Source organism: Sapajus apella, unplaced genomic scaffold, assembly GCF_009761245.1.
Source record: "Sapajus apella isolate SASKATOON/1434 unplaced genomic scaffold, GSC_monkey_1.0 scaffold11, whole genome shotgun sequence".
Taxonomy (NCBI): domain Eukaryota; kingdom Metazoa; phylum Chordata; class Mammalia; order Primates; family Cebidae; genus Sapajus; species Sapajus apella.
The window spans coordinates 5,235,394-5,249,307 of NW_022436951.1; the positions used below are offsets into that span (position 1 = coordinate 5,235,394).

Genomic DNA, 13,914 nt, shown 5'->3' on the forward strand with positions numbered 1-13,914 from the left:
GGTGAATATTGTGCTACTTTAACTTGAACACCTATTATTAGGTAAAAGTTGTGAATTATTGCTAGGTGATTGATTGGTCTTTGCAGTAAGAAAAGAGAAGACACCTGGATAAGGTCATTAGCCTCGGCTGCAAGCACAGTCTTAGCCATTGGAGATCATGTTTAACTTATACAAGTCCTTTGATGATATCACTATCAGGAAGATAAAGGATACCTATTGACTACAGAGTAATAAGAATTTTAAAAACTCACCATACAATATTCCTAAGATTGATAGCTAAAATGGTATGTCAAAGAAGCTTTTTTTAAAAAAATAAGGTTCAAGTCAAAATAATCTCAAAGAGAAATTTTGAAATGAAACATGAGTTCTTCACACATCTTCACAGTTGCAGATGGCAGTAAATAATAAGTATGTAATAAAATGTTTTCTAAATCAAAGTCCTATGACTTTAAAATTATGCAACAGATGACAAATTTATCACAAACAAGGCTGGAAACAAGGATAAAACATTATATGCTAAAAATATTTCAAAGCATTCTTTTTAAAATCTCCAAAATCTTGAACACCAACAGCTTAACATTCAATTTAGGGAGTTTAGATTGCTCTAACATGTATAAATGAGAAATATAAAGAAAACATTAAGAGCATGGCTTCATAAAATTATTCCTTCTTGCTAATAATCTAGCTTAGTACACATACATAGGGAACCTCCATAAAAGTAAATACTGCTTTCATTTTTAGTGGCTATGACAGCTTCATAAGAATATCCAAAAAGCCACAAAAAAAAAAGCAATTACCAGCCATTAAAAAAAAAATTCCCTACAGAAAGTAGTTAACAAATGGTATGAGAATTCGGCTTAATTTAGTTTACTTAAGGTATGAGAGAAGAATGTTTAAAGCTGCATTATAAAAATTTAACAAAAAAACACTACTAAAATCAAATTTTGTTTTTGCTTTTGTTTTTGAGACAGAGTCTTGCTCTGTTGTCAGGCTGGAGTGTAGTGGTTCAATCTCAGCTCACTGCAACCTCTGCCTCCCAGGTTCAAGCAATTGCCCTGCCTCAGCCTCCCAAGTAGCTGGGACTATAGGCACACACCACCACACCTAGCTAATTTTTTTTTTTTTTCTTTAGTAGAGAGACAGGGTTTCAACATGTTGGCCAGGATGGTCTCAATCTCCTGACCTCATGATCTGCCCACCTCAGCCTCCCAAAGTGCTGGGATTATAGGTGTGAGCCACTGCACCTGGCCAAAAGCAAATTTTTTATTTGTGAAAATTATTTTTAGTATGATAAGGCACAGCAGATGGTGTCCAACAGTGAGGAGTGACTTCTAAGAGACTTTCAGCAACTTGAGGGCACCCAGGGACTCAAGTGCCACCTCTCCCATAAAACATCTTTATTCTACTTTACATTTTTTTCATTATATCAGATTAGCGTGCTGGTGATTCTAAAAGAGAATACTCAAGACTGTTTTGAGAAGAATCTCAAAAGATCCTTTAGTATCATTTTTCTATGCAGAATAGCTCCCTATTTCTACTTTGTTTAATAAACTATGAACATTATGACTCTGTAATCCCTATTAATCCTGCTGCTCATCCAAACTGTGCACCTTCTAGAGACCCTATGACTGCCCAACTGACCTTAGCCTTCCCTAACTCTTCCATATGACGAGCATTAAACAAAGCAGCATCTGGTCATAAATTACCTTACAGATCATTCCCTGAATTTTTTACAGACTACTTAAAGGTTTAAATTTCTTTTGTCTTATTCTCAGTAAGGTGAGAGGTCCTCAAAAATATCAGTTGAAATGTTCCAAATATGAACAGTTATAGATACACAGATATGGAGAAAAGCATAAAAGGATACCTATCAGGTAATTTATAAGCACTAAGGGATAGGGATGGGACAATGACAGAAGAAAGGAGTGGTATAGAATAAAATAATAATAAACCAAAAAAACACAACATTTTTTGAAAAGTACATATTTCATGTATGTAAAATTATATGATCCCATTTAAATACTTTTTTAAAAATAAGAAAAGAAAAACAGCTATAGCTATTATTTACGAAGTTGTTTACTTTATGCTTTCAAATAAAAAAAACAAACTTCAAATTCTCTCTACATAAAAACAACATTTTTAAATCTATATATCTGTGAATACATGTATTAAGAAGGGTGGAGAAGGACATAAAGTAATCTTTTAACATGGTTTATCTGACAGCAACTGGAAACATTTAAAGATTTGCTGTGTGCTGGATATTTCCCTCTTCATATTTGCTGTCTTACTTAGACAGCAAATATGGAAACATTTAAAGATTTGCTGTCTGAATTAGAAGCTAATTTCCTGATATAATTACTGTCTTTGCCTCAAATTGTTCTGATCCACTTTCTGGTATGGCTGAGAATGGGGGCACTGAACAGCCAACTGAACTAGAGAAATCTTGCAGCTTTCTTGGTAAGGCATTGTGCTGTGTGGTGATTTTCTCAGAAGGAACAGCCCAAGAATCTGGGCAAGGGCTTACAGAGAAAAGAGCAATAGGAAGCGATCAGATAGAGGATGGGTTAAGTTGCTAGTGGTGCCTATTGCAAAATCAAACGACCTTAAATATTATTCCCTCCCATCACCTGTGTCTGGGGAGAGCAAAACTCCATGAATAAGATGAATCCCAATTGTACTGACAAAAACTTAGCCTACAAACAGTAATCGCAAGATAAGAAAGTACAGTATGTTCTTTTAGTGAAGAGTCTAGTCTATTGTAGATTCCTGATAGATATTAAAGAACAGAAACAGTGCTTTGTCCAAAGTCAAAAAATGAATCTGATAGGTGTTTTTATATGAAGATAAGTTATTAGGTATTCATAAGACTATACATATTGAGTTATTTTACAACCCAGAAATTATAAAGAGACATAAAAATAGTTTTTAAAAATTTGCTTATCAGCAAATCCAAAATCAGTCACCTATACAGATTAATATATTTATATATCATTAAGAATATACCAAAAACTACTTCATACCTCTCTCTTCTCCCCTCTACCCAAAAACTCATACATATACCCAACTCTATCTCATTGTGTGTTCACATAACTAGGATAGTTTTTTTATGCTAATATTTTAAAATACATTCTTAGATGTAAACTGACCATCTCATTTTATGTTCCTATTTTAGAATACACACACCCATTTATTCATTCGACAAATAGTTATTGAAGGTCTGCTACATACTAGGTACTGTCTTTGTTCTTGGAATACAGCAGGGAGTAAAACAGACAGCAATCCTTTCCTGCATGCAGCCAATATCCTACTGGAAGGAAACAGCCAATAAAGTGGGCCAAGTGCAGTGGTTCATGCCTGTCATACCTGCACTTTGGGAGGCCAAGGCAGTTCAAGACCAGCCTGGGCAACATAGTGATACCCTCATCTATAAAAAATAAGAAAATTAGGTGGGCATGGTGGCACACGCCCATGGTCTCAGCTACTCAGGAGGCTGAAGGTGGAGGATCAACTGAGTCTGGGAGGTCAGGGACACAGTGAGCTGTGATCATGCCACTGTACTCTAGCCTGAGTGACAGAGTGAGACTTTGTCTCAAAAGTTAAAAAAAAAGCAAAACATACAGTATAGCAAGTCAGACAGTGATCAGCACTATGGAAGAAAATAAGAGGGGTATAGCTTACCACTGGCAGGGAGAAGGTTGCAATTTTAAATGGTGTGGTCAGAGAAGGTCTTGCTAAGAAAAAATTTCACCTCTGAACTGACAGAGGTGAGAGAATATGCCATATGAATAGCTATTAAGAGTGTTACAGGCTGATGGGTTCAACATGTGCAAAATCAGGATGCATGCTGTTACCACTCCAATGTCATCTCCCACTATTCTGCCCCACTGTCTCATATCACGCCAACAAGGCAACAGACACCTTGCTGTTGCTCAAATTACGCTAGTGAACGGGAAATAGGGAATCAAGAAGGCAGTCCAGATCCACAGAAGCTTCTCTGAAGAGGCCTCTTCTTAAATGAAAGGCTGACCATCATTATATGAATAAAAGGAACCTTAAAAAAAACAACCACTCCTCTTAAGCAGCAATGTCCAGTGAACTTTCTGCAATGATAGAAATGATCTAAACCGTTCAATAAGTAGCCACTGGTCATATAATGCTACTGGACACCTAAAAGTGGCCAAGGTGATTGAAAAACTGAAATTCTAATTGTATTTTACTTTAATTAAAACTGAAGTAGTCAAATGTGGCTAGTGGCTAGTATACTGACCAATATAATTCTAGAGTAAAGGAAGGTCTTGAGAACACAGAAACGCATCATTAATAGAGACACCTTACTTCTAAAGAAATATGTTTTGTTTAATTTACTAAAGTTCAAGTTGGTCTAATGAAAATTCTAGGATTAAATGGTGACGATGGTAGTTTTACTTAACCATCACAAAACACAGATTAACCATTATCTGTCATATAATTATTTAACTACTGCATGAAAAAACTATTGCTATTGGGCATTCTCACATTGGCTTTAGTGTTTCCCTATGGATGGTTTTTTTCCTGCTGAAAAAAAAAAAGTTAAGAAATTTTTTAAAAATCCAGGCCAGGCATGATGGCTCACACCTGTAATCCCGGCACTTTGGGCGCCCAACAAGGGTGGATCTTTGAGGCAAGGAGTTTGAGACCAGCCTGGACAACATAGTGGAACCCAATCTCTACCAAAAATACAAAATCTAGCTGGGTGTGGTGGTACACAACTGTAAGCCCAGCTACTAAGGAGGTGAAGCAGGAGAATTGCTTGAAACTGGGAGGCAGAGGTTGCAGTGAGCCGAGATCATGCCACTGCACTCAAGCCTGGGTGACAGAGCAAGACTTTGTCCAAAAAAAAAAAAAAAAAGAAAGAAAGAAAAATTTTTTAAAAATCTGTTTTCAAATCAAGCTGTGTTTCCTGCTGGCAAGCTTTTCTTTTCAACTTGATTTGTTTCCAGCTGACACACATTTGTATGCAAAAGTAAAAATATGAATAAAATATAACAAATGAGATATTATAGGATAAACTATACATTAATTTATTAAATACATTCTAACAAAACAAAGACTGTAGCTGAATGGCTTAAAGAGATATTTGTTAGAAAGTGGCATTCTAATGGCTTTGTTTTCTACAAAACTGAAAATAGGAGAGATAATCCTTAATTCAAGATACAGAAGACAAATCTTTAAAAACTATTTCAACGTTACAAATATATTTGGTTCCTAAGATAAAGTCATATACATATACACTATACAAAAAACACTACTATTAAAGCTATACAAGAAAACTGCATGTTTTATAATTTCTGTGTTTAAGTCAACAGCACCCAGAGATGATGAAAGCCAGTTACTAAAAAATTTACTGCTTGGATAAAACTCAGTTTGTAATTCAAACAAGTTTTTAAGATCTCTATGCTGCTATGAAGCTTTACAAGGTTTACAGTGGAGATGAAAACAGAAATAAAAAGATCTGACAAACAGAAAATGCCAAAGATACTTTCAGCATTATTAGTATGGATCCTTTTCCCATCTATCATCATTTTTTTATCTTCTTCTAACACATCTGCCTGAAAAAACAACTGTGTTTCCTGGGATCCCCTTCAAAATGCAGTAAATGTTTTATAGACAAAGATGGAATATATGCGTATATATTTAACTAGAATGAAAACTCCATGAGGATAGGAATTTTTGATAAGTATTATCAGCACCTAGAATAGTGCCAAGTTTATAGTACATACTAAATATTTACTCAATTAATATTTTGGCCAGAAACTTTTATAAAATAAAGATATCCAAATTGTATTGTAACATTTGTGTAGAATTTTATTTTAACACTGGTGTCTAGACTCATTCCACTTAACAAACATCTTTGTTTTACCATCCATACATAAAACAAGAAGCCTTTTACAGCTTATTGGTAATTGACAGAATTTGCCAAGGGCTTCTGTATTTATTATTTATATGGATTCTATCATTTCTTCCAATTCCAAACTTCATTTATTCTACTAATAACCTAAAACAGTAAAGAAAAAACCTGAAACCTATCTAAATGAAATGTCATAGAATATTAAAATATTATTTAAATTACTAGAAAAATAACTGCAAAGCAACTGATGGCTCATCTTGGACTTTTCACATTTTTCTGCTTACTCTTGTTTTATATTACTATCAAACACTTCACTTTCAAAACCAAATAAACTGAGATGCCATATAATAAGCTGTACTGTGGTTTTTAAATTTTATACCAAAAGAGTAAATTTATTTTAAAAACAAAATATAATATGTACTGAAAAATACGAAGTTGAAATGTTTGCTGAAATACTGTATACTACAAAATTCTCAATGTTTGCTCACCTAACACTGAAGTTTAAATTAGGTCTAAATTCAGGAAATTCACCTGCATAATATTTTAAAGTTTGTCTTTGTAAGGTGGCCATCTTCTAAGAAAAGATTTAAGTGTCCTTAACTTACAGTCAAATTTCGGTCCCAGATCTGTATGCTTCCATTCTGGCAGGCAGCTGCTATGAGGTTTCCATCTCTACTATACGTGCAGGTAGTGGGAATGACCTTTTTGCCCTGCATCGTCCGTGGTTTAAACACACTTTTTTGCTTCTTTGGATTTTCAACTTCCCAAGTCCTTACAGTCCTAAAAAGAATCAGGAGATTTTCATTTACTAAAAAAAAAAAAAGGGGGGGGGGGGGGGAGGGTTTAAAATAGGGAAGAGTCTATAAAGACTGCTTCACCATTATGACACATAAATCTAATAATTATTTTAAAATAAGACATGCACTGTAAAAGATTCTATTTATAGATGAGGTTACTCATAGAAATAAAGTAAAATGTCGAATCATGTTGGCATCAAATTGAATAGGAAGACAAATTCTACCTCTAATCAATCAGTTATTAATTCTGACCCTCTAATGCAGTAAGTAGCCTCCAAATTATTCTGACTTTACCCCCTGATCAGCAAAACTGTTGAATGTCTGCCCCCTATATAGGCATGTTAATTTTTAAATCACTTACATGTATTAATGCACTGTTTTTATCTTACACCAGAAAACACACTGAAAAAATAAGTCGTTACAAGAATAATATCCCGCTCTAGAGCCCAAGCAAAGATCTCATTCATCTAGGGGAGAAGTAGAAATCCACATGTCTGTTTCTGAACTTTTGCCAGCAACAATAGCCTAGTCCTGGAGCAGACGAGTAACACCATTCTACTCACAGTCCTAAGCAAAGGAGCACTGTCAGTAAGAGAAGGTAGAACAAAAGTCACATGACCCAGAGGGAGAATTTCAAAAGCATAAAATACAGAAAAACAAAAATGAGGTAAGCAATTTTTTGCCAGAAACTATACAAGCCAAACCACTATGGAACAACATCCTTAAAGTTCTAAAAGAAAAAAACTAATTGTCAGTCTAATATTCTATAGCCAGTCAAAATATATGTTAAAAATAAGGTGAACTCAAGATTTTTTCAAATGGACAAAAGTTGAGGCAACTCACTATCATCAGACATCTACTAAAATAAATGTTAAAAGACACTCTTAAGGAAGAATAAATATGACAAAAGTGAAAATCTGAATCTACACAAAGAAACAAAGAATATTACAAATGTAAAAAAAAGGTAAATGTAAAATGCATTTTAAAAAATGTTTAACATTTAAAAAATGTTCTCTCTCCTTAAAAAATAAATTGATATAAAACCAACATTGTAAAAAAAAAATGTACTGTGAGTTTTAGAATCACGTCCAAGTAAAATGTATGACAATATTTGCACAAAGATTGAGAGGAGAAAGATAATATGTTGTTTTATATTATACTTGAAATGGCACAATATTACTTGATGAGAGAATTTGATATGTTAAAGCAGCATATTACACACTCTAAAGCAACTGCTACCACGTTTTTTACAATCAATACATAATAATGAAGATACACTGAAAACAAATTATCAAAAACAGGAAAAGATAAGAAGTCAAAGCAATGTGATAAGTACACAACAAAAAGCAACATGGCAGATGCAAATTCAGTCTCATCAATAATAAAATTAATTAGAAGTGGTCTAAAAATTCCAATTGAAAGACAAAGATTATTAGAAGCTTTTTAGTTTCACACAATCCCTTCTGCCTGTTTTTGCTTTTACTGTCTGTGCCTTGGGTCATATATAAAAAATCTAAGCTCAGACTAATGTTGGAAAGGTTTTTCCCTGCTTTCTTCTAGTTGTTTTACAGTTTCAGGACTTACGTTTAAGTCTTTAATCCATCTTGAGTTGATTTTTGGATATGGTATGAGATAAGGGTCTAATTTCATTCTTCTGCATGTGGATATCCAGTTTCTTCAACATCATCTATTAAAGAGACTGTGTGTTCTTGGTGTCTTTGTTGAAAATCAATGGACTGAAAGTACCTGGGTTTATTTCTAGACTATATCCTGTTCCACTAGTTGATATGTCTGTTTTCATGCCAGTACCGTATTGTTTTGACTACAAATGATTTTATTTTGAAATCAGGGGGTCTGATGTCTCCAGCTTTGTTCCTTTTGCTTATAACTGCTTATAATTTGAGATCTTTTGTGGTTTCAAATAAATTTTTGTTTTTTTTTTTTTTTTTTCTATTTCTGTGGAAAATAACATTGGAATTTTGATAGAGATTGCATTCAATTTGTGGATCATTTGGACATTTTCACAATATTAATTTTTCTAATCCATGAACATGAACTACCTTTCCATTTATTTGGGTCTTTTTCAATTTCTTTCATCAACGTTTGATAGTTTTGCTTTGTTTTCTGAAACAGAGTCTCACTCTGTCATCCAGGCTAGAGCGCAGTGGTGCCATCTCCACTCACTGCAGCCTCCGCCTCCCTGGTTCAAGCGATTCTCCCACCTCAGCTTCTTGAGTAGCTGGGATTACAGGCAACCACCACCACACCCGGCTAATTTTTGTATTTTTAGTAGAGACAGGGTTTCACCATATTGCAGGCTGGTCTTGAACTCCTGACTCAAGTGATCTGCCTGTCTTGGTCTCCCAAAGTGCTGAGATTAAAGGTGTAAGCCACCGTGCCTGGCTAATAGTTTTCAATGTACCAATCTTTTAATTCCTTGGTTAAAGTTATTCCTATGTATTTTTTAAAGTTATTGTAAATAAAATTATTTTCTTTAATTTCTTATTTTCTTTTTCAGATAGATTATTGTTAGTGCGGAAGTAGAAAATCTGACCAGACCAATAACAAGTAAAGAGACTGAATCAGTAATAAGAAGTTCACCAACAAAAAAAAAGCACAGGACCTGATGACTTCACTGATAAATTCTATCAAAGAGTTAAAGAAGAATTAATATCAATTCTTCTCAAACTGTTCCAAAAAAGTTGAAGAGAAAGGGAATAATTCGAACCCTATTTTACAAGGCTAGCATTGCCCTGATACCAAAGCCAGAAAAGGATATCATAAAAAAGAAAGCTACAGAACAATATCCCTAGTGAACATAAGATGCAAAGATCATCACCAAAAATATTAGCAAACCAAGTCTAACAACTTATTAAAAAGATAATTCACCATGATCAAGTGGGATTTATCCCAAGGATGCCAGGATGGTTCAACATATGTAAATCAATAAATGCAATATACTACTGTAACAAAATAAAGAAGAGAAACCACATGACCATCTCAATAGATGCAGAAAAAAGCATCTGTGAAATTCAACATTGTTCATGATTTTTTAAAAAAGCACTCAACAAAATAGGTATAGAAAGAATGTATACCAATACATTAAAGGCCATATGTGATAAGCCCATAACAGCTAACATCATACTCAAAAGTGCAGAGTTGATAGCTTTTTCTCTAAAATCAAGATCAAGAAAAGGATGCCCACTTTGACAACTTCTACTCAACATAGTACTGGGGTCTATTAGGAAAGAAAAAGAAATGAAACTAATCCAAATAGGAAAGAAGTGAAATTGTTCATTGATGACATTACACACAGAAAACTCTAAAGATTCTACCAAAAACAAAAACAAACAAACAAAAAAAGCACTGTTAGAACAGAAAAACAAATTCCAGAAAGTTGTGGGTTACAAAATGTTTAATATTTTATTAAACTTCCCAACTGCTTTCTAGAGTGGCTGTACCCTTTTAAATTTGTACCTATAATACATGAGGGTTCTAGTTTCTTTGCCTCCTCATCAATAGTTTTGTCTTTTTTATTATAACCATTCTAGTGGGTATGGGAAATGCCATTGTGATTTTTATTTCCATTTTCTTTATGACTAAGGATGGCAAGCATCTTTTTATGTACTTATTGGGCATTTGCATATCTTTCTTTAGTGAAATAGGTAATCAAATCTTTTGCCCATTTAAAAAATTAGGTTGTCTTTTTATTGAATTGTAGATGTTCTTTAAATAGTCTAGATATCAGTATCTTATCAGATACATGTTCTGCAAATATTTTCCCCGAGTCTGGCTTGTCTTTTCACTTTCTTGATAGTATCTTCTGAAAGGCATAAACTTTGAATTCTGATGAAGTCTAACTTATCTTTTTCCCTCTTTCATCATTTGCGCTTTGGTGTTGCATCTAAGAACTCACTGCCTAATCCAAGGTTAAGTAAATTTACTCCTATGTTTTCTTTTATGACTTCCTTTACATTTAAATCTATGACTTATTTTGAATTAATTTTTATATTGTATAAAGTTCCAAAGACACCTTTCCCCCATCCCCCAGACGGAGTCCTGCTCTGTCACCCAGGCTGGAGTTCAGTGGCACTATCTCAACTCACTGCAATCTCCACCTCCCGGGCTCAAGGGGTTCTCCTGCCTCAGCCTCCTGAGTAGCTGGGATTACAGGTACATACCACCATACCTGTCAAATTTTTTTGTATTTTTAGTAGAGATGAGGTTTCACCATGTTGGCCAGGCTGATCTCAAACTCCTGACCTCAGGTGATCCACCCACTTCAGGCTCCCAAAATGCTGAGATTACAGGCGTGAGCCACCACGCCCAACCCCAAATTCACCTTTTTACATATAGATAACCAGTTATCCCAGCATTATTTGTTGAAAAGACTCATCTTTCTACATTGAATTGTTTTGGCATTTTTGTGGAAAATCAATTGGCCATAAATGTAAAGGTGTAAGTGGTTATTTATTGTAGCATTCATTCCTAAGTCTAACTCTAGATTTCATAAGGCCTTTCTATTTTTCCAAACCCTTTGATTGAATGAATATCCTGAGTTTGTTCCAAAACCACACAACTTAACTGTAAGTAGAAAACATGAACCAAATAAATTTCTCCTAAATGCAACAGTATTCCTAGTGCAATTACTGTGTACCTGTATAAAAATTATATCTCAAGTGTTTATAAAAATTACTGTGGGTTTTATATAGAAGTTAGAACATCTTCCCATTTCTGTGAACTCCAATAACTTAATATTTGGGCATTTTTTAATAGAAGGTTTTCCTTGTTAGATTCATTCTGCCAAGCAAGCCTGCAAGTTTTAGACTTTTATATCACTCAAGTTGCTTATGTAGTCCTTCAAGAGAAATTAAACCAAGATCTCTAAAGTGATTTCCATGCAAAATTAATGTTTCCCTTTACCTCTGCCAAACTCTGATGCATTTATGCAGCAGATGCCAGAAAGTTTAGGGCTTATATCTGGAAAGAATTCAAAATTTTAAGACAGAAAGCATTTGTGCCTGGGGCAATGTAATGATCCCACCTGTGTCATTTTCTTGTCTTCTGGATGTTGTCATTGTGCGTCCAGAAAGGCCCAGGCAGATCCTTCTTCTATTTTTAAATCTTTTTATGAAACTGTTTTAATTTTACAAGACCAGATCTCACTCCAAGTTTCAAAATATGTGTTCTTCAGCATAAAATGTTTTGACAGATATCTAATGGCCTAGCACTTTCGCATCCATTTTTTAGGCATAGATTCAGAGAATTGGAGCCATAAAATCATAGTGTAATTAGTCACTATCAGATGCTGGATAAATTTGTACTTCTAGGTGAACTGCTTCCTTTCCCTTTCCCTTATTGTGAAAACTATCTCAGTCTGTTAATATACCACTGAAATAAATGGAAATATCTGTTGAACTTACTAGTTTTGATATTTTATTTATGACATTTATGTCTAAGAGGAGCAGAAAAGACCTGGTATTTATTGAGTGCCTACTATGTTCTCCAAGTGTTATCCTAGATAGGTTTATATCCCTAATCTCATTTAATCCTCAAAAACCCTTACTGTTGGAATTATGATCCCATTTTTAGAAATGAAGAACAAGCCAAATAATGACACTTTATGTCTCTGTGTGGTCTTTTACATCATAATTCTAAAGTATCATCTGATATTTCTGATGATCAGTTATTTTAAAAACTATCATAATTTATATCCACTACTGCAGAGTTGAGGGTAGAACGAAAAGACAAATGTGGTATTCTTCAACTTTTTGTACTTATATTTTTGGGAAGCATAGCAAACAGATGTAAGAGCCAAGTAAGCAATACAGAATATATTCGATAGGGGGAAGGCTATATAATTCTCAGATACAAATAGTACTAAAACAATTAAATAGCCATATGCAAAAAAATAAACTTTGAGTCATATCTCATCCTACATACATATAAAAGCTAATTTAAATAATTCATAGATCTAGTTGTAAAACTTAAAATTGTGAAGGACAGTATCTACCACCTTGGGTAAGGCAAAGATTTCTTAAATCGATTCCTAAAAATATTGGAAAATTAAACTGAGTCATTTTGTTTTGCTATAATGAATATGTGTGCCTGGGAGAAAAGAGGTTTACCTAGTTTATAGTTCTGCATGCTAGGAAGTACAAGAAGCATGGTGCCAGCATCTGCTTGGCTCCTAGTGAAGACCTCATGCCTGCATAGTGAAAAGCAGAAGAGGAGCGGGCAAGTGCAAAGAGATTACATGGTGAAAGCAGCAGCAAGGTAGAGAAATCAAGAAAGCCAGACTCTTCTTAAAAACCCACGCTCCCAGCACTTTGGAAGGCCGAGGCGGGTGGATCACGAGGTCAAGAAATCGAGACCATCCTGGTCAAAATGGTGAAACCCTGTCTCTACTAAAAATACAAAAAATTAGCTGGGCATCGTGGCGCATGCCTGTAATCCCAGCTACTCAGGAGGCTGAGGCAGGAGAATTGCCTGAACCCAGGAGGCGGAGGTTGCGGTGAGCCGAGATTGCGCCATTGCACTCCAGCCTGGGTAACGAGAGCGAAACTCCGACTCAAAAAAAAAAAAAAAAACACGCTTGTGTTAACTTGTATTCAGAATATCTAAAAAGCTCTCAAAATTCAATAATAAGAAAAATAACCCAACATTTAAAATGGGCAAAAGATTTTTAGACACTTCGTCAAGGAAGAGAAACAAATGATAAATAGTATATGAAAAGATCCTTAGCATCACTAGTCATTTCAGAAATGCAAATTAAAATCACAATACACTATTACCACAAACCTATGAGAATGGCTTTTAAAAAAAAAACTATTGATACCTAGTGCTGATTAGGATACGGAGCAACTGGAATGTAGACACATTACTTGTGGGAATGCAAAGTGGAACTGCAACTTTGGAAAACATTTTTCATAAAGTTGAACATATACTTCACATATGACCAGCAATGTCTTTTCTAAGTGTTATCTAAGAGAAATGAAAATTTATTTTTTAAAAAACTAACAAAAACAGCAGCTTTGTTCACAGTTACCTCAAACTGGAAACAACCCCAAATCTTCATTCTGCTAATACATTAAAAAATAGTGGTACATCCATAGAGTGAAATTTTATTCACCAATAAAAAGTAATAGAGCACTGACACATATAACAACTCAAATACATTATGCTTAAAAAAGCCACACTCAAAAGGCTACATATAATATAATTCCAGTT

The 13,914-nt window shown here is 34.4% G+C and overlaps 1 protein-coding gene across 4 annotated transcripts in view; it reads right to left on the bottom strand.

Annotated features, from left to right (window-relative positions):
- WDR70 (WD repeat domain 70) overlaps positions 1-13,914 on the bottom strand; it is a 328,762-nt gene that overhangs the window by 121,138 nt on the left and 193,710 nt on the right. For all 4 annotated transcript variants that reach the window (XM_032278922.1, XM_032278923.1, XM_032278926.1 and 1 more), the window contains one exon: positions 6,493-6,667. In XM_032278922.1, the coding sequence (XP_032134813.1) occupies positions 6,493-6,667 (175 nt within the window). The remainder of the gene's footprint in view (positions 1-6,492; positions 6,668-13,914) is intronic.